Genomic DNA, 26,445 nt, shown 5'->3' on the forward strand with positions numbered 1-26,445 from the left:
GCTCAGCACCCTTAATTCTGTCGAGTCCAGATTGGAGAGGAGCCAGCTCACACGCTGTTGCTGGGACAGCAGCTGAGATGGACTGTGTGGAGGGAAGTGAGCGCTGGCGATGCTCAGACCTCCGGGAAAGTTAGGAGAAGGCACCGCAGTGAACAGCGGACAGTGCACGAGAAGATGTGACATGGCGGGGTCTGCCTCTCGGTCGCGGCTGCTGGCTTCTGTGGCACTGGCTAGAGTTAGATCGGAGGACTTTCATGGTAGCCCCATGTCCTTGTGAAGGACGGGAACTGACACCTCACAGGCCACCTGTACTGATGCTGGCCTTAAGCCTGTATTACCACTTCTAGAATCCTTGAACAGAGTACCTATGAACAGATATGTCCAAATGTAGCCTGCAAACTTCCTTTCTGAGAAATAAGGTCCACAGCCCATAACCACGTGTGGTTGCTGTGAGCCTCTGACCATATTTGAGGACAGAGCCCACCCGTATACACCTCAGGTGTGTCATTAGCTCATCTCAACTCAATGAGGTCCCGGTGTTACTCATGCCATGTAGACTCAGAAAGCTGTGCTGAGGTCAAGGTCATGTAGCTGGTAGACGTCGAGGCAGGAACTGGATCCCAGTCTTTGGGTCCCTTCACTCCCCGAAACCTGTCCATGTTACTCAGGACACACACACAGACACACACACAAGAGTAGGCTGTGGGTTTACTGCTTTATTAACATGACGTTTGGAATTTACATTTTCCTAAGGACTATAAAAAAGAGAGTCCTTCACAGTCTTCTTTGACAAACCAAAACAATTAAAGAATTATTAAGGTGGAAATTATTTTGAGTGAGGTGGGAATTATTTTGACTTTACCTTTGGAAAGAAAAAAAGGCTAAAGGAAAAAAAATCCTTAATTCAGCAATAATATAGCCTTAGTCTTATTTTCAGCCTTACCTTATACCAGTAAATAGGCATAAAATCCCACTCAGGAGAGAGAAAAAGACCGGCAGAGATGCAGGAGCGGAACCAAGACCTGAGCTGCCCGGGGACTTGGCGCCCCGCCAACACCAGCGTGCCTCTTTCCCTGGTCTCCGCAAGGATGACTTCAGAACGAGCCTGCGGCCCAGAAATTCACATCCGGCCAGTCAGCCCTCTTCACTGTGACCAGCCCAGACAGGCCTGGAATGTTCTGGCTTGGCCTGGAGGACTTTGCAACAGAATAAAGGGAAGGCGAGTAGTGTCACCTTCAACAGCTTGTCATAGGACCAACTTTTATTTAAAAAAAATTTTAAGGACAAAGTTTTAAAGGTAAAATGAATGAGACCATGTGAGATCAAGATACAAAGACAGAAATTCAATGTAAAAAAGAAGACCTTGCGGGGAAACCGCTGATGTGAAACAGTGGAAACATTTCACAGATGCACCATAAACTCACATTGTCAACAGGATTAAGCTGCTATTGATTTCCCCCATAACATCAGGGTTTCATTTTGCTCAGCCTGAGATCTCGCTCAATTTCAAACTGCCTGTGATCCACTCGGTCTAGAAAAGCCTTTCGTTCAATATACCTAGAAGGAAATGAAAAAGACACTCATCAGCAGAATCCAGTAAGAGGATACACCTCCCCTGCACTGTCCTGTCCCCCCAGGTGAGCTGCTCCTCTGGGCCAGCGGGATCGCTGTGTCACAGCAAATGCAAACAGAGGGCCACAGTTGGTGCCCAGTGACCGACCACCCAGGACTTCCAGTAACATTCAAACCACTCACATCTGGTCTAACTAAGATGTTTCTGGTTCAGATGTGAATGAAATAAAGGGAAAAGGAGAAAGCAACAATTTATCAAAGGGAAAGTAAACTGAGGCTTGGTGGCTGGAAAATGTTGCAATTTTGTAACATTTGTAACATGTTGCAAATTTGTAACATGTAAGGGTTTTAAGGAAAGAAGAACATGGGCTTATTAGTTAAGCACAGGTTCAGAGCCTCCTCCACTACACGTTAGCCAGGCCTCCCTGGTCAAGGACTGAACATCACTGAGCCTCATTTTTCTCAACATCAAAACAGCAGTGCCATACTTCTCAGTCTTCGTGGTGTGCTGAGTTGGTGGGGGATAGGAAGCTATGCACCCTGCAGAGATGCAACCCAAAATGGAAAAAATAGGGCTGCAGTGAAGGGGACTGAGCTGAGCTGAGAGAAGCACTCTTTTGAAGGCACTTCTCTGCCCTCAGCTTTTCCTTGCCATGAGAACTGCTCGCCTCTTTGTCCTCCCCTTAACGGGGCAGGTTGCCTCTCCTAGGATGACAGAGAGGCCTTGCCCTAAATTTATGTAAGGGAATGCAAGCAAGCACCTCTGCCTCCCAAGTCCACAAACAGAGGCCCCGTAAAAGGTCAGTGCTCTGCTCCCTCATCTGGGGCCAGGTTCCCAGATGAGCCTGCCTAGGACAGGGAAGCACATGGCTGAAGCGGCAGGCGGGCGAGGAGCAAGGAGAGGAGCCAGGCTGGCTGCTTAATGAGACACAGCTGCATTTTAATGCACCTTCTCGCCCTAAAGTGTGCTGCGATTCGCCTGGGGGGAGGGGATCTCTGCTGCTAATTAATCTATTGAGAGAGGAAAACTGCCATTGAAAATGGGAGACATAATTGAATCTCTGCACTAATTTTTCTTCTGTTGCATTGTGGAAAATGTGCATCTGTCATTACAAGGTCATTACATTTACGGTGAGAATGTTACCAGGACCAGGAGCCTGTGTTCCTTTGCTGCGCTCAGGGTCTCGATTTCCCTCCCACAGCACTCTGGGAAATGCAGTCCATCCCACCTGCTTTCCAGCCACCTAAGCCTGAGGCTACCAGCCCTATACCTTACCACAGACTGGGTGGCAGCTGAGTTTGAACACTGCTCTGCCACTGGCTGGCCGTGTGACTCTGGGTAAGCCATGTAAACCTGCCAGTTCTGTTTCCTACTCAGCCAAAAAAACCCCCAACTTCCCTACTCTGAAGGGCTGTTCAGTGAAATAGTGTATATGTAAATGCCTAGCACAGAGCAGGTGCTTAATAAAATGGCAGCTAATGTTGTCACCATCATTTTGGGAGGCCGGCTTCCACCAGGATCCTGAAGACGATAGATCAAGGGGGGCAATCAGTTCTCCTGATGTGTGTTAGCAGCGACTAGTAGCCACCATCTGGTCCCCAGTCAGGAACTAATGCTGCTGTATCAAAACCAACAGGGGGTCAAAACGGCTGGGAATAAAATGTGCGCCTGCTCTAGGTCTGACATATATCCTGAGGGCCAAGTTGTCAGATTTAGCAAGTGACATACGGGATGCCTGGTCACATCTGCATTTTGGATTCCCTGTGGCTCATGGGGAGCCACAGACACTGTGGACCCCTTTTGATAAAGAGGGAAACAGGGGAGACTGTGATGGGGAAGTAGACACATGACAGAACAAACTCCCCTTCCATCTATCACCCAGCAACCTGTGACCGTTGGGCTGTTAATCAAACTCGACTGAAGGGCTTCAGCAAACGACACCACCATCCCTCCCCACCTAAGCATGCTAGGTGAGGATTCCAACACGCATCTGTGTGTTGACAGCAATGTGCTTTAACTGCCCGGCAAAGGTCCTGCAGAAACAAAGGGGTGAACTGTGGCTTAGGAGGAATTTAGGGTATGTTTCAAAAGAGCCATCACCCAGTGCTACCTGTCAGAGCGGGCCAGCCAGGGGAAGAAAGAGGAAGTGATACTTCAATTAGGATGCTCACTGAGCATTAATAATGGCCTTGTAGGTTCCTGGAAGCTGTGCTGGGTCCGGCTGACCTTGAGACTTCCAAGAGCAGAGCCAGGCTGGGTGCTGAACAGGGAAGTGCAGGCAGGATCCCGGTTCAGGGAAGGCCTCAGGCAGCAAAGAGGGGCACATGTGCAGAATGCAACTGAATCTCAGGGGTGACTCAGACAAAGGCCATCAAGGCAGGTTTGGCACTTCATGCTCCATTCTCAGCCATCTGCAGCTGCCAACAGGATCCTTATGACTTTGGTTTACTACACGGACACCCACACCCCTTAGCGATAGAAAAGGCACGAGTGTTAGAGTGGCTCCAGCATTTATTATCTGTGTGACTTTGGGCAAGATACCTAATATTCTATGCCTTCTTTTACTTCACTGTAAAGCAGGAATAACAATTAGAACACCCCTCTGGCAATACAATGGAACTGTAGAACTGCTTTGTGAACAATAAAACCAAAAGAAGCTATGATGGTGTTCTTGCTTCCCGTTTCTGACTTGCCTGTATCACTAAAAGCCTCAGAACCTGGAATAGGGATCAAGAAACCAAACGCTTCAGGAAGAGGAGGGACTTGTGGGGAGGCTGCCTCCTCCAAGGTGGCCAGAGTGGAAGGCCTACTTAAACAGCACCCCAGGAAGTTCTCAGGCATGTTAAGTGGGTTGCAGTCCCAGGACAGAACCACCAGCTAAGTGCAATGCTGCCTTTCTGGCCTGTGCCCAGACCTCTGGAGGACCCCACCTGATTCAGCCCAGTTCAATGGGAGGCCGGGAGTGGCCGTGGGGGGCATCAGCCCTCCCTGCCACTACTGCTTTACATGGCCTGTTTGAGATGCAGCTGCTCTTCATTTTCAATAATAAAATATACGAATAGCATCAAAGCCTAAGGGATTTTCCTTTCAGAACCAGGTTAGACAAAACAGTTTCTGACACCTTTTTGATCTTTCAACTCAAATTACTTTTTCTGTCCCAGTTTTCTTGAGATCCAGGCCAATGGGGAGGGAGGGACAAAATGGAAGAAGAGGCCAAGAGAAGGGTTGAAAATGCTCCCAGGGAGTATGTGAGTATCTCCTTCCGGGAACCCACATGGCAAATGAAAGGATGGTTGTCTCCCTCCCAAGAAGCCAGGGGTCTCTGAGGGCCCGGCAGCACGCTGTCATGTGGTATCTGCCTGCCCTCAGGAAATAAAGGGCACAGGGAGGTACAGGGGAGACTGAGGCAGGCCCCTCACTGAGGGTGCTCAGGGCCGGTTCTTACTCTACGCCAAGCAGCCAGCGCTCAGGTTCCCAAGCAAGCGTTCAGGGAAGCACAAACAGGAGGAAAGTGGGTCAACTCAATTCCCTACACCAGACAGCAATGGGCAGTGGAGGTACCCCGAGGCCCGCATAAATGCTGTGATGGACTTAAGAGGCAGTTCTTTGCCCTGAGAAATGCAACTGAAAGAAGCAAGGTGCCCAACATCACACAAGCATATGTCCCTCACCCCGTGGAAGTGCGTATGACTTGAAACATCTCAAGGGCCAGAGTGAAAGGGGGAGATTTTAAAGAAGTTTCTTCTACACTGAATTGCTTCCATTTCACCTCAAGGCTTTGCTGGTGCTGACAGTGACGCTTGGGGGTCATGGAGATAAATTCTTTGGAGAAAGAAAATTATTTTCTCTGGTCTCTCCTTCATGCCTTCCCAATATCACGAACACACCTGGTTTCCAATCATTGCGCTCCATGGCCTTCAAGCCTGTAGTTCTCGCCTTCCCAACGCACCATTCCCTTCCCCTAGGCCCTCCGGCCTCTACTGGGCAGTGCTGGAGGGACGCGCTGCTTGCGGATGGTGAACTGTGTGAGCGCTCAGAGGGCCAGACGGAGGCAAAGCTCAGTGCCTAGAATGTACATTGCGGACACGGATCCTGAAATGCTGACTTGTGCTGGGAGTCCAGGGCTTAAAGGAAAAGTACTTTTGTGCCTCTGAACTATATTCTGGATGATCTATTCTGTTTTCCAATTTGGATTCTCTTTTCAGCTGGCCTATTATTAAATCCATCCATTTAGTTTTTAATTATGGTTATTGTATTTTTCATTTCTAGAAATTCTGTTTGGTTCTTTTTCAAATCTGCTAGGCTGCTTCTTATACTTTCCTCTTCCTGCAAATATTTTCAAGTTTGTTGTCTACTTCTTTAAACACAGTAGGCATAACTCTTAAAATCTGTATCTGATATTTTCATTTTCTACATTCTTTTTAAATTGGATCCTCTGCCTGCTGTTTCTCAAGGTGCCTTGTTTCCTTATGTGAATATTTTAAGATAGTAAAACTGCCCTTAAAAAATTAGACAATAATAATTCAATATTGACCAATCTAGCTTAAAATTCTACCAGATCTTTACAAGGGGAAAGGCATGATAGCTCTTACTGAACTGGATTTATTCTCAAAACACAAAAAGCACATAATTTTTTGTCCTCAATCCAATCTTATTTTAATCAGGACTGCATAAAAGGAATCTTTTTAGCACCATTCATGATTTGAATTTCTGTATAAGAGATCAATTTAAATATGGTGCTTGTAAAAAATACACAATCTCACAATAAATATGGCTGAGGCCATCATTACTCATAGGTAGCTTTTTTGAGATGTTATCAAATGTGACCTTTCCACCCTCTAAGTTTCAGCAAAGATTACTTGTGTTTCAGAGGTGAACTTCAGACTCTCCAATATATTCCTGGGAGCATCTGTCCCCAGGTGATGCCTCTGCTCTCGTGGGCATCTGTGTAAGAGAATTTGGGGGACTGACCTGCCTGTGGCCAAACAGACCCCACAGGTTTGGTTCCTGTGCTTCCTGCCCTTCAACACGGTGCACCCAGCATACTTCCCAAGAGCAGTCCTCCTGTCCTTGGCATCCCGTTTGGAAGGTGGCTCTCTAGTTACGTAAGTGCTGGAGAGGCTCACCCAGCAGCGGGTTGGTTGTCTTGCTTTCATCTCTAGAAATTCTGATGCCAAACAGACAAGTGATGCCCAACCCTTGCTGGGTATCAGAAACACCTGGGGAGCAATTTAAAGATACAAAGACCTGTGGCTCTTGATTTAGCAGCTCTGTACATGGGTGCCTTGTTACTGAACTTTGGAACCCCCTCCCACAACCCCAAGGATTCTCATGCTTAGCTAAGGTAAGAACCAGAGCTACAGTTCCTTCCCTGGACTAGGGGTTGGGCCCTTTAACCTGCCAGCAGCAGCTAGGAAAGGCTAGTGAATGGAGGTGCAGTGTGGGCATGAGAGAGGGCAGGTGAGAACAGCAAAGGCAGAGAACAGTAGCCATCAGATCTGCACTGGAAAAACACCACCAGATCCCTGGAGTCATCTGGCCAGAGGGAAAAGGCTCAGAGAAGGAGGGAAAAGCAGACTGCTTAAAAGCTGCCTGCTACTGGTTGTCCCTAACCCAGCTGTGTGATCTTCCACTGGCTGCAAAGCCTCACTGGGCAGACGTTCTTTTTAATCTTATTTCTCTTCCAGCCCACATTTGATCAATTCTCCCTTATTCTCAGCAATGCCACACCCTACTGTCACTAGCCCTCTATTAACCTGAGCAGAATGAACATTGTCTAACCCAGATAACCAGTACTGAGAGGAGCAATCAGGTGCAGAGCACTGGTAGTTCGCTTGCTGCCTTTGGTCACCAGGCAAACATGGAGAAGAGAAGCTGTGGGTTCTGAGAGTGGAGTCGGAGTGGGTGTCGGGGCACACGGAAGCTTCTCCAGGTAACCCTGACTCCTGCCTGCATTTATCCCGGGCCTTCCCCAGATGCTGCTGGCACTCCCACCTCTGTCCTGTGGCATTCTGCCTTTAACAGGATGACTTACAAGTCTGATAGTTAAACAAGCTCATCAAGTCATTAAAAAAACAGATTTTTAAAAACATACTGATCAGCTTCCAGGTTCACTCAAATAATCATGAAGCCTAATTTAGAAATATGACTGACCCCCAAAATAAATCTCTAGCATGTCTTTATTATAATTTAGCTTATAAATAACCTGAATAACTACCACTTACTGCCTGCCTTTACACAACAGATGCTCTGCAAAAGGCTTTACATACATTACATATATGTATTATGCATACATCATCTCATGAGATCCTCATGCCTACCCCGAGGGTTGCATCATGACCCCAATTTCAGAGGCAAAGGCGTTGAGCCTGAGACACCCCATATGCAGCAGGGAGAGCCCTTCCTGCTGAGGGGTGGGGGTGGTGACCCAGGGCTGCTTGATGATCTTGAGCCGTGGACCTACTTGTGTAGTAACTTTGCTCCTTAGCCCCTTCTGAGGTTCCTAAGTATTCACTGAACACCATTTCTTTCTTTGTATTCCTGAATACATACTTCATGGACCAAAGTGAAGAGGAAGGGGGTGCAAATGAAGGCCTGGATGCTGTCTGAGGGCTGGCATGTCCTACAGGGTGAACCCCACCCTGGGCCATAATGTCACGGACAAATAAAATCCCAGAATAAAGCAACAACATCTAGGCACTCTGTTGGCTCTGCTTTTGAAGCACTAAGCTAGCCTGGCTTCTCAGAAAGCCAGATAATTCAGCTCAGGCCAAGGCTGATACAGTGAGCAAGACCTGAGCACGTGATGAATGAGGAGACTCAGAGATCATGGGAGCTGTAACTCAGCAAATTCAGCTTGGCAGACATGTCCTTGAGAGAAGCACTGCTCACAGGCCCCGCTCCCATCCACCTGTGTTTTTCTCACTGAAAGGATCTGCCCCACATTAGAACGGAGCTTCACTGATGAACTGAGGCACTCATGTTATTTGGTTCACCAGGAGAAGCTTCTGCTTGCTTAACTGGGTGCTCTGCCTGCAATAACCTATTTCAGAGCTCTTCGGATTGTCAGAGGAATTGACTCAACCGCTCTTACCCCTCCTTCCCTCGATTATGGATAGCTAGTTCTTCACCAATGCCCTCTTCCTCCTTGAAGCTCTCCCAGTCCAACTTGGACTTCTCTAGAGTGCTCATCTTCTGCTTCTTGGCTCCAATCTTCCCCAGAAGGCTGCTCATGCCACTGGATCTTTTTAACCTAGAGAAAGCGAAACATGAAACATGGAGTGTGTAAAAACTCTCATCTCATCTCTTGGCTAATGATTTTTCTGAATGGCTCAGGGCTCCCTAGATTGGAGCTATTTATCTCAATGGGAGCCCCATTGGTACCTAGGGTCCTTCCTGTCTGGTGTGGAGGACACTATACGTAAACCAAATTCGAACACACTTCCTGCTTAAGATCTCTGACAGCTCTAAGGACTGAAGGAAAGGAAATCCTGAAGGCTTCCGTACACTCTGTGTGACAGGTCTCTGCTTGAAGGAGGGAGAAGTGCAGCATGATTCAGACATGGCTGTAGAATCCCGTGCCTGGCTTCATATTCCAGCTGTACACATGTGACTTTGGGCTGGTTACTTAGCCACATCTGCCTTGGTTCCCTACCCTACAAGTGAATATTTATTCATGGGGCTGCAGTGTATCTTCTTTGTAAAGTGCTTAAAATGCACCTGGCACAGAGTAAATTTGCAATAAATGTTAACCCCACTGAATCACTGTCATCATTTGTGCACTAAAGCCCAAGGGAATTCTTTTAAGAGAAAGAGAACCAGATCCCACCACTGATGAGCAAGAAGTCACAGTATTTTAAAAGGGCTGTAAGATCAGTTTCCTTTCAACTTCTGTGAGTCAGGACCCCGGTTTTTCCCAGGAGGTGGAGAACACTCCTCATGCTGAAAGCAGGGAATGTACAGCCTATGTTCTACTTGCTGGTGATCTATCATGGACTGTGGGAGAAACCCCATATGCTCAAGTTCAAGTCTTGTCAGGCCAAATGTTTCCAGTCAATGTTAAAGGTATGAGATAAAGTAAGAACAGAATGCCCTAGTTAGTAAGAAGGTGGTATTAGAGGAAGAAGCTATGGAAGGAACATGGTTTTTAGTCTCTTTATGAAACTAAAACAAATTTTATACCAGCACGCAGGAAAACTGGAAGTTATTATTGGGATATGCAAGAATTAAAACATTTAAAAACTCTACGCTAACACGGAATGACCTACTGATAACACTGACAATGACTCCTTTCCCTTGCCTAGAATTTGAGTTCAGCAAGCCTTACTAAGCTGTTTTCTCATTTCATTCTCGCTATGGCCCCTGCAAGAGGACCAGTGCCTCAGAGCTGGAGGAGCCTTGAGGATCTACGCCTCCTCACTAGCCACTCAGGAACCCCGCCCTGGGGTGACCAACAGACTCTTGGGCCTGAACAATTACCCTCCACCCCCTCCCTCCATGCAAGAGGGTCAGCGGATGTTAGCTTCCCTGTTGCGGTCACAGCCCACTACACACTGTGGGGCGAAGATCAACTCAGAATAGCCTGGGCAGCCATCCTCCTCCTCATTTTGAGTTGGACAAATAAACAAAGTTCGGAGAGGTTAAATGATACAACAAAGGTCAAACCAATAGAAAATGCAGATCCAGGACAAGGCAAGGTCCTTCCCAGCACCCTGCACTGCTGTCTCGCCTCTAAGGTGAGGATTTACTTGAGGTATTTTCTGACAGCTATTTTACTTCCCAATTTGGTTAAGAATTTTCCAAACAGCTCTTTATGAGCTTTCAATTCAAATCTTCTGAAAATTCCTTTCCAGGTAACTCAGTCTCTACAACAATCTCTCCATCAGCACAGACACACACACACAGACTGTATTTTTCCAGGCGTAGAGCTTGGGTGGGAATACAGAAACTTACTACGTCTCCAGCTGTTTCCCAGCTGACCCGCCTCCCTGCCACTGCCCCGGCTCTCATCATCATGTTCTCTCCCTGGTAATTCCACACCCCTTTGCCGGTCTCCTTGACTTCTGTTTTGTCCTACCCTCACTGACCTGCTCCAACCTGGCATGTATTCCATATACTGTCATTTGAGTGAATTTGCTAAAACACAAAGCTTATCATGACTTTCTGCTTAAATGTCTCTCCCCTGATGCCTTACTACTCTTACAATAGCCTACACTCCTTACCTTGCAGAGTTTTTCCTGGTCTTCTTGTGTCACATCTACACTTGCAATTTGGCTCCAATCACACAGTCCTGCACCTGCAGTTCACCTCTACCTCCCTCTCTCCCATTCATCTGTCTTGTCTCAACTTAGAAGTCACTTCCTCCAGGAAGCCTTCTGGACCCTTTTCTCATTCTTGAGATGAGATGCCTCCCAGTGGTGTTTCTATTGTTTGCAGTTTGTTTCCTATTACAGCACTGCTCCTTTCCACAGCAGATGCCCGAGGATTCTAATTCCAGCTGCTGCCACACTGGTCAGTTCTGAGCAAGCTCAAGGTCACTGCTGACAACATCCCACCAAAAGCACACACCTGGCTTTCCACTTCTGGCTGCAGTGCCTCCTTTGACTGTGTCACGGGCACTGCCTACACACGTGGTGGAGCTCGAGCCACTGGGGCCACCCTCACTGGGACAGGAGTTGGGGGCCAAACGGCCAGGCCTCCGGTCCTCACACAGGCAATTCTGGGCGGTGCTGACTGCTTCCCACAAGTTCTGCTGGCAGGGAGCCCTCGAGGCCTTGGGCACACCCTCTCGTGTTGGCTTCTCCTCATTCCCGGTCTCACTCTTCCCACGCCTTCGCTCCTGCTTCCTGGGGTGGCTTCCCACAGAAACTGCCTGTACTCAAAGCCATATCCAGGATTTTTCTGTGAGAGAATCTAAATAAGCTATTTAGGAGAAACATGATTTTCTTTGTGCACGCTCTCTCTCTCTGCGGACCCTAACTTCTGGGTCTCCAAATCTCTCTCCGGCACATGGATACAGTTCTGCAAACAGTGGACACTCGAAAAAACCAACAATATCTGGACCCCAGACCCAATTAGTGGGAGAGAATCAGACCATTATAGAATAAAAAGTGTTCAGAATGCTTTAAGTTGGGGAACCCTAAAGGGAGAAATTTCCACTTGTATTCATCAACCAGCTCTCAACAACACAGGCTTTCTATTTTATCTGGGGAGCACCACAGGCTTTGTACGCCATCCCTCCTCCTCAGCTCTGCTGGTATTCTCAGATTGTATCATCTTTTCAACAAATCACTTTGACAAGTCTATGAGAAAATTATTTAGTGCTGCACAGGAGTGAAGAAAGCTCCAGAAAATAAAAAATGCCGTAATTCCCTTTGCCTTGTTCACCATTAAACATCAGCAAAATGTCACCTGTGCTATTATGCTTTAGGGGAAAGCTTCCAGGTCTGCCTTCATTGGGTCATTAATGTGGTTTATGATTTCCTAATTTGATAGTCTCAAAAGGAAAATTACCTGTCTTTTATGAGGCTAAATCAAACTGAGTGACACATTTGTAGTAGCAGCCAAAACATGTGGAGGCTCATCATAGCTGAGAGGCGGGGACTTCCTTCCTGGAACCTGGCATGTGGGGTCCCTGCGGGCTTTTGCTATTCCCACCCTGACATGGGGCTTTACTGGCATAATCCTGGTGATGACCCATCCCAGCTTTCAGGAAGGCAGATTTACTAGACATTGGCCCTATCCTGCTGTTGAGGTTCATCAATCAGGCTTTCAGGAAAGCTAAGGCAGGCAAGAAAGCATCAGCTTTTGGGCAGGGGCCACTGGCTCTCTATGCTGTGAAAGAAAGAAAGAGCACTGCGGCAGACGGCTGCCCTCTAAGCGCTGTGGCTAGCTAGGAGGGGGCGCAGTGGCACTGGCTTCCCATGGGCACTTGACTGCAAAACTGTGTGTTTGTGTGTGGGGGGATGGGTCAGAAATCCCCTGGAGACCCCTCTGTTGTCAGCAGGAACCAGTGCAGTTTACCAGATCAACAGAACCACATTTCTCTTTTTCCCAGATCCTGAGCCATAAAGGCAAAGGTACTAATAGAAAGTCTGCTTTGACAGGCTCCACCCCTCTCCCAGCCATGGATTTTCTGGTCTTGGTTCTGAAGTGTGATGAGCTGCACCCCAGAAGACTACAGAACTTCATTTAGGAGTATTCTCATTTGTCTATTGCAAGCTAAAGTTCAGAGAAATGCCCATTTACTTGGTCACTCACAGATATCTCTGAATGTTACACTCAGTCATGTCCAGACTATGCTGCCAAGATGTTTTCAGTGCAACAATGGCATTTCAAACACCTCCTCCTGAATGTCACACTACTCTTACTACCGCAAGTTCGATGTAAAGACTAACCCTGTCCAAGAGCGGCCTCTGTGCAAACCAGCCAGCTTCCATGCCATAAGAGCGTGGCTGAGTGCAGTAGGCGTCCTGGTCAAAGAGAATCTTGCCAGGCTTTCCTTTTGTGCATATTCTGTCCAGTTATTCATCAATCAGCAATTATCTCCAATTCCCATCCCACCGCACCTGGCCCAGTGACCTATCCAACCCCAGATGCCCACTAAGACCTCTCATACAAAAAGGATTCAGAAACTCAGAAAAGTAAAAGGGACAAAAAAGGCAAAATGACAGTCACCTTTTTCCTTTCTGAATTCAAAGTTTACAAGAATAATTTGCTAGAACTTATTCTGCTACTCTGGGAGACTTGGGACTAGTACTCTGTAGCTCTAGAAATACAAGTTCAACAAAATTCATTGCAACTAAACAATAAACTCCATCCTGTTTAGTCTGTCATAAAGATATAACTTGTTTTCTTTGCTCCAGCCCCATGAGCATGGGCTCAGATTCACCCATCTGGTTCATTCTGTAGCGAAAGCACTGCTTTATCTGCCTCCCATCAGCGATGCTGTGCATCCTGCTGTATCTTTGTACAAGAGGTACTAGAAAAGAGCTGGCAGATGCCTTAAATGCAAACAGAAAGGATGACAGAGCAGCACAAACCAGCTGTGAAGGAAGCACTGGAACAACTTTCCCCATGATGTTTAACATCAGCCACAGGCCCCCAGCCATCTCACATTATAGAATCTTAGGTTTGGGGATGAATTTAGTCATTCACTCACTGTACTCATTCAACAGAGATGACGGAGAAATTGCTGTATTCCAGGCACTGTGCTGGGAATACCTAAGGCATAAATCTTTGGCTTCAAGGAGAAAATCTAGTAGAAGGCATCATACAAGTGAACTATAACCACATGCCATGAGGGCACAAAAGAGGGAGCAGAGAGAGGCTATTCAACTCAACCTCTTTATTTGAGAGATGAGTTAACTAAAACCCAAGATGGTTAAGAACCTGCCTGAGCTCACAGTGGGAGACTTGGGACTAGTACTCAGGGCTTTTGACACCCAGTCTGTCTCCACCTGGCTGATGCTAGAGCTGGGATTGATAACCTTTAGGAATCTGCTCCACACCACAATTTCTATCACTGCTAATTTTGGGGGTGTCTTATTTCCCCTGTTGTCCCAGAACGTACTGTTTGCAAGGCCCATGTCTTACTCATTCCTGACTCACCCACAGTGTAGCAAAGCCTTGCCATGGGATGTGATCACTAGACGTTTAACAAACTAAATCCCTATGATGTGACAATGGACTTACCCAAATGAATTTTTTCTCATAACAAAAAGACTCAAGACTTGAACCGAAAAAGGTAGCTCCAAAACCAGATCAGCAAGGGCAGGGTCAACCCACGTGCATACAAGCCCTGTTGACCTGTCCTCAGAACTTCACATGCAGAGCCTGGCTTAAGTCTATGCGTCTTGTCTCATAACTTGCATAACCACTAAAATGCAAATTATTTGGAACACAGATTCTTTGGCAGAGACAGGCAGTTTCCTTAGTATTTGTCATCTGTTTACAAGGCAGGAGTGGACTTTTTGTAGCTCACACACGAACTATTTTCCAGAGCCATACAAAGGTCTGGAATTGGCACGGTACTCCCTGAGAAAAGGGAAGGAGGCCTACGATGGCAGTTCCCCAGTGGGAGCTGGGCGCGTGGACTACTGCTCTCCTTCAGATCCTCTTTGGACTCAGCTGAAAGTCGTAAGAATGAAAAGTAAAGCCCCAATCCTTGGGCCAATTTCACTCCCCACCTGTGTAAATCTCTTAATCTCCCCAAAGCTCAAGACCAGACCACTCAACAAAACGGACTGGTACATTAGGGAGACAGCATAAATCCCACTCACTTCCCAACGCTGTACTCACAGTATTCTACAGGACATTAGGCTCATGAAAGTGGAAAATCAGAAGTAAGACAAGAAGTTCCAAATGACCTTTAACATTTTATGGCTCAAAAAATTGCCAGAACTCTTAAATCTATTATTGATGTTGATCAATGCCAGGAAAAAAAGTGGTATCTATCAGCAAAAGGTGAAATAAAAGCTGGTATCTATCAGCAAACAGTGGTATCTATCAGCAAACAGCAGCAGCCTCACAGTTTTCACACAAATAGAAAGTGATCGGCCACTCAGTTTTGTTGTTCTTATGCCAATCCAAGAATGAAGGGCGCTTGTTTATTTCAGCTGCTTTACATCTTTATGAAACATACCTGATTATTTTGGTGGTACAAATCCTAAATTCTAATCTCTTCTGAAACAATATATTACAGAAAGTCTTTCAACTCTTTCTTCCATATGTGGTTAAATACAGAGGTCTGTGGTGTCCTGCTCTGGCCCCTTGGCAGATGCCGGGAGGACTAATCACTCTAGCTGATCTGATTCCACTGAAAGGCGAGGCTCTGCCTGTAGAAGACACATTATCCATTCAGAGTAAGGCATGAACTGTTCTCCCCAGCACAGAGGCCCTCCAACTACACAGTCTCCTGGTCGCTGTTGTGATCAAGGGCATTCATTCTGAGACAATTGCCAAGTGACACTAAAACGGACCTTTTCTCGGGGACAGGCTAATCCATCTGCAGGGCAGTATGTTCACTGGCATTATACCCCAAGAGGACGCTGATGCCCCTCTTCTCCGTGAAGAACAGTCCTCTGCTGGTCTGTCGTTCTGCAGAAACCACCAGTTCAGTGGGCTTGGATCCCTTGCCACAAAGGGTAATTGTTTTTTACTGTTTGCTTGTTTTTGCTAATCTGCCTAGCTCAGACCTTTCAGAAGGGCCATGTTCAACAAGTGTCAGGCAAGAGCAGATCCTTTCTGCGCCCTCCCTCCTTGGTGCACAAGGAGCACGGGTACCGTGAGGTTCACATCTCGTGCAGAAGGAAGCAAGCACTGTGTGAGGTTTGCAAAAGGACTTGCTGGCTGGGCTGGGCCCGAGCTTGAAGATGTGTGGGTGCTCACTCCACTCCTGTGGGATGGTGAGACGGGGCTCCACATGAGCATGCCTATGTGGTCTGGTGAGAAATTTCCCCCAGCTTTCTAGTTTGGAAAATGTCCAACTGACAGAAAAGTTGAAAGCAGAGAACAGGTATGATCTGAATACCCTTCACTGAGACTTATCAATTATTAATGTTTTGCCACATGTACATTCTCTCTAAATGTTCTTTCTTGGGGGGCGTGGGGGGGTGGTGAAACCATTTTTACTAAGCTGCGCACACCACGCCACTTACTCTAAAAGCTCTGACATGCATCTCCCAAGGACATTCGCCTGCAGGCACAATGCCTTATATCACCCCCAAGAAAGTTACCATTCATATGATGAGGTAATCTAAAGTCCAAATTCAAACTTCCCTCAATGCCTCCCCAAATGGCCTTGACAGTGGTCCCCCATTCCCTACCATCAGGTACCACAGTTGATGTTTCCTTAGTCTTCTTTAGTTTTTTAATCTAGGACCGTCTCCAGCCTTTTCTTTTCTTTGTTTGATTTTTGGTCTTTGATTTCACTGCTAGTTTTTTGAGTCCAGGTTGGCTGTCTTATAGAATACTGGTCGTTTAAGATCTGTTGGTTTCCCATGCCAGGTATGCCACACAGACAAGGCTGGGTGCTTCGTCCGGCACCATCACATAGTGGTGGGCACATAAGGTCAGGTCAGGCCAGCTCTCATGCTGCTGAGCGTCGTCCCATGGGTGAGGTGGTGACTGCCAGAGCTCCCATCTGTAAAGGTACATTCTCTCCTCCGTCATTAATGTGTAACATCTAGGATGATACTCTCAGGAAGTTTTGACTGCTTCTTATTTCTGATGCCTGACTCCCTAATGCTCTGTCCATGTCTAAGGACAGGTTGGGGTGATGAACAGTAAAGGACACTATTTGAAGGACAAACATCCAGAAAACCCCAAAGGGATCATAAAGCTCTGGCTGTAAGAAAGTCTCTAAAGAGTGAGAGTGCCGTAACTAGAGAAGAGGCCAAGGGTTCTGGGATCACCAGCAGAGTTCTAGACTGGACACGAAATGATGAGTACAGAGTCTCTGGCTAACATGGAAGCATTCGGCTCAATACCTGGACACTCTTCTTGTGGGCCTGGGAGACTGGCATGCGTAAGGGTTAAGTGACAAAAAGTCGGTGGCAAAGAGAAACCCTTCTAGCCCGCCCACCCGACCTCTAGGAAATGACACTTCTGAATTTCCCTTCTCCTTTGTCCCACTCCCATGTGGTTTCACCTCATTCCCTGGGAAAGAGATAATGCCACATCCCTTCCTGCCTCTGCCTGCTCCAGCAATTTCCTTCCTTATGCCATTCCCATGGTGGGGGATCATGGCAGAGCAGGGAAGGGCTTCCCACCATTTTACAGCAGCTGGGGAGTGAAGGTGGCCTGGGGGCTCCCCAGGGAGGAAGTGGTTAGTTTACTGGGAATGAGGATTATGGCTGAGGAAGAAGGGATGCTTCCCCCTGAGGTGCCAACTGCTGTCCCTTCAATGAGTATGATCAGGCACAGCTGGGGAGAATAATTTCCTGACCAACACAGACAGACCATTTACATTTCTGAGACTGAATTTTAAAAGAATTATTAAATACAGCTTCTAACAAAGCCCACAACACCACTTTTCTTTATGCAGCACCCTGGGAGCTCAACTGAGGAGGGCACAGCTTGTTTTCCAGATACTGGCTCCACATGGGCTCCCACCGCACTCACAGCCACAGAGGCAAAGGAGAGACGAAGCAGGTTCAGGATGGGACTCGAGCAGGGCGGCAGCCCCTCTGAGGGGGAGCTGTGCTGGCTCTCTCCTGCGACAGAGCTAAGCCAGGGTGGGTCTGCAGCCCACATGCCTGTTCCTAGGGCAGGAGCCACTCACCGTGCTCACTCCTACCAGGAAAACATGGTTGGGCAAACGGCACATCTCTCAAACTAGCCAATGTGGGAGGCAAAGCACAGGGCACACAGGATGAATATGCCTGGCTTATGGCTTGTGGGCTGACTGCTGTTTAGGGTTGGCATGTTTTCTCAACCAGCATTCTGCTTTTTCTTTGACTTGGGGCTTTCTTTTTCTCACAGGCAGGTCTCTATCTCCTCATGAAAATGTCTGAGGATGTCAACATAAAATAAACTTTAAATTCTTGGGCACCTCCCAAGTTGAGATCAGGTTAAAGTTTCAGGATGTGGGTGTGTCCTTGGTCCGACCAGAAATATCCCTTCAGTCTTACATCACAGAGACCTCACTGAAAATGAGTCAGGCCTGTGCTCCTTTCTAGAAATGGACAGGCACATTAACCACATGGCTTTAAATGAAACTCATATGAGTTGGCTAGTATACATTTTGCTAAATTACTCTCTCCCTCCCAAACTTCTCACTGCTACTAAATAAGCATGTTAAATTCCAAGTGAGAAGGATGCAGACCCTGGCCACAGCTGTGACTCCTGACACCTCATAGTTCTGTCTGGAGGGGCGTGTGCTTTATGATCCTTTTACTCAATGAGGATCAAGTGGTAAGAAAGGTCACTTTTCAGCACCTGGTGCGCCTGCTTGGGCCCTGACTCCAGTTCCCTTTCTCAGTGGCATCTGCAGTACTGCTCGCTCACTCAGTTGCCAGGGTATCTTCTTTGGCCTTCTAGAAGCCACAGTCCTACTAAACTCAATGGGCAACTCAACAGGGCTCAGACCCCAACTGACCCCCTCCCAGGGGTGGCTCCCACCTCTCACCAGAAAGCCAGGACATGCCACTGCCGCCGCAGCAGTGTCCCTTGCAATCCAGGGTTTAGAGCCCTTGGGAAGCAATTATCTACATGAAGGTGAGCAAAAGGAGGGGATTATTTCAGTCTGAGCCCAAGACGTCACTCTGCTAAGGCAATGCAATGGACTTCACCAAAGAGAAATATATGTTTCCACATAGTTTGGTAAAAAAGCAGAAAACTTTCTTTATGCTGCACGCAGGAAATGGTTTTCATAGATGCTAACCACAGCTGGGCAATCTATATAACCACAACATAGTTTCTCTTTAAGAAATGAAAGATTTTTACCCATTGCATCATTGACCACCAAAAAGAATTCCCACCCTCCATCTCTAAGGCAAGAAGAAAACAGTTGAGTAGTCTGTTTCCTGTATTGCCAGCCAGGGGTTGCTAAGGCAGCTTTTTCATTCAGAAATGTAGATTGTTCTACAAGGCTCCTGTCACTCAACCCTACTGCTGGGTAATGGAGAACCCTGAACAAATCCAATGTCTGCCATCTGGGATCCCCTCAGAGCACTTGCCTTTATGACCATGATCCACAAGGGGTCTTAATGCAAATGCATGACTCTGGCTGATGGTGAAAAAGTCTGAACAAGGTGCTTTAGCAATCGCTGGCTGGGAGATGAAGGTCTGCTGGCCAACCCTGCCATGCATAGTTTGAAGGAATTAAAACAAAACAAATGCAATCAACTAAAGATATGAAGGGCGGACCATTTGGTTCTTGGATTCATCCTTGTATATTAACCACTTGCTCTGGGAAACTCAGCAACACTCCCTGCATCAGAGCAAAGCCTTTGACCTGTGAAAGTCTGTGGCCCTCTCCTGCAGGGCCAGTGGCTTCCAGACGTCCCTCTTGTCCCTCTTGTGTGGCTCAGCCGGTAACTCAGCAAAGGCAGTGTGAGAGTTCATCATTGTCACTGCCCAGACGGAGGAAGGTGGCTCAGAGCCAGGGGACACTGCCTGTCTCATCTGACAGATACACTAAAACTAAAAGGGCTTCATGCAAACAAAACCAAACCAAAGCCCCAGATCACCTAATCACACTGAGGAAGACTATTACCTGAAGACTGAAGAAAATAGAGACAATAACCCAAATATATAGGGTTATTGTATTCTGAAAGAATGCTGGAAAATCTGATGGCCAATCATTTCTCATTCTCGCTAATACTTTTTGAAGAGCTTTATTATAATTCACATACTAAAGAATTCACCTGCAGAAAGTATACAAGTCAATGGTTTTTAGCATTTTCAGTTGTGCAGCCATTACCACAAGCTAATTTTAGAACATTCCATCACCCCCTCAAAAACCCATCCTACTGATCAGAAGTGACCCCAATCCCCCAGCTCTAGACAAGCACTAATCTACTGTTTCTCAAGATTTGCCTATTGTCTCAACTAATACTTTTTAAACTGTTAAGTTTAAGGCTATATTAAAGCATTCAGAAGTAACATCTCTCTCAGTTGGTATATATTATAGCTTCCTATAAGAAACACATTTAAACCTTCAATCTGTCCTCTATATTGACAGTCACATATAAATTTCACAAGCACCAGGAAAATCAGAAATCTAGACTTCAGACAAGAATACTGACATGTCTAAGCCCTGCGTGTATAGCTAAGCACTACATATCACCAATACTGTTGGAGCTGTTTTTAAAGCAGTGGGATATGGTGGCTTTATATTCAGTGCAGAAACCTGCCCCTGCCACTTAAATTTTTTGTTTTTTTCCAATCCTGGTCAAGTTAATTTCTCTGAGCCTCAAGTAACCAATTAGTGAAATGAGGATAATAATAACTACCTTGAAGGGTGATGATTAACTGAGATATTTATCAACTCAGCCCTCATCTACTGAGTGCCTTCGGTGTGCCAGACTCTGCTGGCCACAGGAGATGGAGGCACAGATTGCTCTCCCTCATTTAATTCATTTATGCAAGAGATGGATATGCAAACAAGTAATTACATCATGAGAAAATGTCTACACAGCAAGCTCAGTAGGAGCACAAGTGAGTTGAGGGAGGCTGCCCAGAGGGAGAGGGAGGTGCCTGACATCGAAGGATGAGAAGGAATTTGCCAGAAGACACGCTGGGATGGAGAAGCCTGGAAGAAGGCAGTGCAAGAGCAAGCGCTCAGTGCTGCCTGGCCCACAGTAGCCAGTACTTCCCGCCATGCACCATGTGCCCTCGTGCCCCTGAAAAGCTGCTCTCTAGAAACGAGAATGAAATTAAAACTTGCTGCTGTTAGAGACAAGTTAGTGGAGCTGGGGCTTTAGGATTTGCTCATTCTAGCTTCTTCAGAGGCTAATTCATCTTTGGCAGCACAGCGTATTTTAAATTTTCACTTTTTTTCCCACAAACTTATCACTTTGAAAAATTTTGAACCAAGAGTTGACCTCATTTAATCTAGGAGAAGCCCTCTGCCTGTAGAAAGGCCCACAGTTTGGACTTGCCTCTTAGTGTCAGCTTCCTTGAAGGCATCTCGGTCTTCCAGCGCCTTTGGACTGGAAGCAACTGGACTGCTTTTCCCCATCTGCACTCACTTTCTGAGTGACTTCATCTGGCCCTGAAGCTTAAATACCAGTTATGTGCCTCTGATGCCCACATATCTCATCTTCACCCCAGACCTCTCTAACTCCTGCCTTCTATACCCAGCTACCCAGTGGACATCAGTACATGGATGCCCAGCAGGCTTTGCATGTAGCAGATTTCCACATCTTAGTAGAGAGCAGCAACCCCTGGCCTGACTTACCTCCCAGACTGCCTGTCCTGCGACTACCCCCCTTTCATTCTACCTCAGGCATGAGCCCACTTGTAGGCCTTGCCAAGCTACTCTTTGTGCCCCAAACACTCTCTCCTCCCAGACAGCAATTCCTTCACCTCCCTCAAGTTGTTGCTAAATTCTCAACTTCCACTGAGACTTAAAGCAGCGGGATCCTATTCAATACTGCCACCTTCCCCCTCACCCCCCAGTCCTGATCACCCACCCTCCTCAGATTTCCTTTCCTCCGTAACACAGCATTTTCAAGCACACCATGTGACTTATTAATTTTGTTCATCATCTATCTCTCTGCCGTAATGGAAACTTCACAAAGGCTGAAGCAACACCTGTTTTGTTCACTGATATGACCCGAACACCTGGCACAGTCAGCGCTTCGCACATGGTAGGCACTCAGTATTTGTTAAAAGAATGTATGAATATTGGTAAAACATACCAATATTTATACATGATAAATAGATTCCAATAATGACACCCACTAAAGTACCAATTGTGTTGGCTAATCTTGTAACTGTTAGGCATCCTTGGATAGGTTTTCTACAGGAGAACCAAGTACTTAGAACAGGCACAGGAGAGGCACTGGCTCACAGCAAAAGATGGCAGACCTGCTGAATGGCTATCAGCAGCCTCAGGTTTGACCTACGCTGGCCTTGCTACCATGCCAGGAGAGCCTGCAGAATGCTCAACAGTCTTGTCGCAAACTGTAATCTGGGGGTTAAGGGCTAACTGAAACATAAATAAGGGACAGAATTAAGAATACCAGATGATTTTTTGCCTTTTGTATATGTGTGTTCATGATAACAGAATTTGAGGGGATAAAAGGTTGCATCTGGATTCATTTTATGTGAAAATGAAGCTCTGGAACAACCCGGTCAGGAGACCTACTGAAGACTTAGCTGTGTGTAGCAAGTGAGTTTTTTCCCTTGCCACTGGCTACCTCACAGCTGGGCTGCTTTTGTTTGTCTGGTTTTGGGGGGTTAGTGTTAAAGTTATATATACTAACTACTATGTTATGAGCCATATGAGAAGCAATGCCCGAGGCCCGAGTTCAGCCTTGAAGCTAAAACCAACACTGGGTGGATGTAATTGGAGCAATTTGCTAACTCAGTTCAGCCAACTGAACAACTTGTCAGAATTTGCCACAAAGAATCACTCAGGTGTACAGATTTGCTACAGGCAGCAAGGTTGAGTTGCAGCAAAGATGGCCACTTCCTCTAGCTGTTACAACCAACCACATCACAGTAAAAAAATTATGTAGATACTAATTTTCTCTCTTGTTCAGTGGAATCTGAGCTGGTGTACACAGTAGAAGGGATAAGATGGTGGAAAGCAGCTAGAAAAAGATGCAAAAAGCAACTGGTGCTTCTTGCTGCTGGGGGCCTGATGCCTGGTGCCAATCTCAGGGATAATCAGAAGATCCTAAAATCTCCAAAGAGAGAACGGGGTGAGGAATGAAGTCATATACAAAGATTCAAGATTTCCAAATGGCTTCTGAATTGCGGAAGCCTGATCATGAAGCAATGTCCTCAAAATTCTGAAAGAAAATTATTTTCCACCTTTAATGTTACACCCAGCAAAACCAGTAATAAAATGTGAAGGCAGAAGGAAGTCATTTTCGGACATGCAAACTTTCAAAAGATTTCTCTCCCATAAACTGTTCTTCAGGACGTTACTAGAGGACTTGCTCTATCAAAACAGGGGAATCAGTCTGTCTAGAAAGAGGAAGACAAGGGACCCAAGAAATGGGGGATCTTCACAAAGAGGGATAAAAGGCAGGCCCAGAACAACAGCTGCACAGAAAGCCAAGAGAGCAAAGAGCCTGATGTGAGCAGGAGGATGGAAAGCTCCAGAAGCGATTTGGCGGGACTGGGGATGGAAATAACAGATTATCTGACATAGTCGAGAACAGTATTGAGAAAGATTTTATAGCCTTGTTGGCGAGTCTGGAAAAAACTCTGTGAGAGGGACACATAAAACCAAGCAAGCTAGCAAATGTATATATATGTACATGACAGGAAATACAAGACTAGCCCACCCCCTGGCTCAGAGTGAGCAGTACCAACAGAGAGAACAATGGCACTGAAGTGGGAGGATGCAAGGAGCACTGCGACACTGAGGGGCAGGCACAGGACAAAGGCCTTCATTCCCCCAATTCCAAAATAGGAGCTGGTGTTCCCTCAAAACTAGAAGTAGCAGGAGGTTAATGAGAAATGTCTAAAATTGATAAACCAAGAAATAACAGTATACTAAACACATTAGCTTAAAATATGGACACACAAAAAAATATGGCAACTACCTGGAAGCATTTCGAACAGTCATCTCTTGAGAGAAGGACCCAGAACTGGGTCAGGGGACTGCATAGTACATTTTGATTTTCCAAACTATGTACCTGTATGACTTGGATTTGATAACCAATCTGGGTTAGTAAGTCTTAATGTTCCTTTTAGTAAGAAAAAAAAGTTTTTCTGAGGAGCCATCAGTCTGGTGATATGCTCTTGGGGTCTTTGACCTCTGCATCTGCTGTCACCATGTTTCTTACTGTTTATTCTTTACAAAGGTTTTCTATGTGTATAATCCTTTCCATATCATTGAAGCACGAGAACTGAGCTCTGTTTGAGAGTGTTCTGTGTGTAGGCCACTTGTTCACTTGTTTTAGTTAATGTATCTACTCATTCACAGCAACCATGCTGATGCCAGGGCTGCAAAGAAAAAGCAAGCCTCCCTGCTGTCCCAGGAGAGCTATAGCCCCCGAGGGTCTGACAAACAGAATGAAATCCCCTTTACTGCCTCTCCCTCCAACACTGGTTACAATATTTTTGAGTGTTTCTCAGTGTTGCCCAAGGACTATCTGCTTTGGAATCCCCTGTGACTATTAAAAATGCAAACTCCAGGGTCCATCCCATACCTTCTGGATCACAATCCCTGGGAGCAGGGCCCTGGGAACCACTAGAGGCACACTATGATTTGAGCGCTGTTTTAGATAAAGTTCCCATGTCTCCAACTGAAGCACCTTGCCACCTAAGTAATTATGTGAAAATTATGGTTTGAAGAGAAACCTGATGGGCTGTCCAAACATTTGGGCAAGGCTGTGGACTCAATTTGGTTTAGCCAGGCCAACTCTCAAGAAGTCATGAGGCTAGTTTTCAAAAACAATGACAGATGCATAGATTTAGGATAATCAAGGTGAGGTCAGGATGGTTCTATCTGGCGCTGAACTTGTTAGGCAAAATCACTCGTTATTGCTAAATCTCCATTGGAAAATTTGGTGAAATGATCTACTCCCCAGTGACTATGCTGTGGAAATAATGAAAGAGAGGGAAGCTAGAACATTCTTCCAGCACTTAATATAAAAGGTTTCATAGAATCATATTTATTTCTCAGGTTTTGTATGCTGTTAACTAAAATATTAAGAGCACAAAACTGTTCATAACTCTCCTGAGATGAGAATGCCCCTCAATTATTAACAATCAAGTTCCACTGTCCATCTCCAAGTACACTGAGCCCAAGTAGCACAATTTTGCTATTCTGAAGGTTGCCTCTTAGGCAGACAAGCCAGCCATTATGATGACAAAATGAAGCAAATTCCAGTTCTTACATGTTGGAAAAGACACAAAGTGGGCCTTATCCACTGGGCTACTCCAAAGGGACAGTGGGACTTGTCCCGTCACTCTTCAGGACGCACTTCCATTTCCATGGGGCACTGCTCTACCTGCTGTGTGGGGGCACTAAGCACCGACGGCCACAGGCTTAGGAGGAAAAGCCCAAAGGGGCAGCACTGTAGTGCCTCCAACTCACTGCCTTCCAGTGGGGGCCAAATGCAGTCAACCCCCCTCTTCCTGAGTGGTTGGCACATGGCACATGTCAGGATTAGTGCACTGACAGCTGGGGAGGATGAGAGACCTTTGGGTCAGTCGCTTCTCTCTCTCTCAGGGGGCCTCTCTCCCTTTTTTTGGCATTGAAATTTACATACAGTGAAATGCACAGATTAAGGGTACCGTTTATCTTTGATCATTTTAGCAAATGCATATGCCTATGTAACCAGTAACCCCAGTCAAAATACAGAAATATTTCTATTATCCCAGAAAGTTCACTTTCCAATTAATTTCCAGTTAATCCATTCTGACTTCTATCATCACAGTATAGCTTTGCCTTGTTTTGAACTTATGGAATAATATGGTGTTTGTTATTCTTTTGTGTCTGGCTCCTTCATGCAGCACAGTGTTTCCAAAGTCCGTCCACGCTGGGTGGATCAGTCAATGGTTTGTTCCCTGCTACTGCCACATTGTTTATCTATTCTCCTGTCGATGGGCAAATGGGCTGTTTCCAGTTTTGTGCTAGCATGAATAAAATATGCTTGTACATGTTTTTTTCTTTCTAGACATGTTTTAATTTCTTTCGGATGTAAACCTAAAAACAGAATGGTTGGTCACAGAGTAGGTATATGTTAAACTTAACCAAAAAGTATGAAACAGTTCCCCAAAGTTAGGAACTTCCATAATTTATTAGTAATATATTAGAGTTCTGGCTGCTCTATATCCTCACCAACATTTGATTTTTCATTTTAGCTACTTGAGGAGGAGTGAACTGAGATCCACTCTGGCCTGAATTTGCATTTACCTGATGACTTAATGGTGGACACTTTTTTCATGAGCTTAATTGTATTTCTTCTGTGAAATGTCTACTTTTTTTGCCATTAAAAAAATTATTTTTTTAAGTAGAAGAGGAGGGAATACTTCCAAATTCATTCTATGAAGTCAACATCACTCTAATACCAAAACTAGGCAAAGACACCACACACAAAAACAGAAAATTACAAACCAATATCTCTGATGAACACAGATGCAAAAATACTCAACAAAATATTAGCAAACCAAATTTAAAAATACATCAAAAAGATCATCCATCACGATCATGTGTGATTTATTCCAGGGATGCAAAGGAT

The 26,445-nt window shown here is 46.0% G+C and overlaps 1 protein-coding gene across 3 annotated transcripts in view; it reads right to left on the bottom strand.

Moving 5' to 3' along the window:
* Positions 1-696: 696 nt before the first annotated feature.
* CFDP1 (craniofacial development protein 1) overlaps positions 697-26,445 on the bottom strand; it is a 115,539-nt gene continuing 89,790 nt past the window's right edge. The window contains exons 6-8 of one of the 3 annotated variants that reach the window (XM_036909292.2): positions 8,667-8,825; positions 1,425-1,557; positions 697-1,196 (exon numbers count right to left, since the gene is read on the bottom strand). In XM_036909292.2, coding sequence (XP_036765187.2) covers positions 1,467-1,557; positions 8,667-8,825 — 250 coding nt within the window. In that variant the 3' untranslated portion in view covers positions 697-1,196; positions 1,425-1,466. Of the gene's footprint in view, positions 1,558-8,666; positions 8,826-26,445 lie in introns of all 3 variants that reach the window. The other 2 variants (XM_057493561.1, XM_036909293.2) reach the window with 2 other exon arrangements.

The sequence above is a fragment of the Manis pentadactyla genome, chromosome 15 (assembly GCF_030020395.1).
Source record: "Manis pentadactyla isolate mManPen7 chromosome 15, mManPen7.hap1, whole genome shotgun sequence".
NCBI lineage: Eukaryota > Metazoa > Chordata > Mammalia > Pholidota > Manidae > Manis > Manis pentadactyla.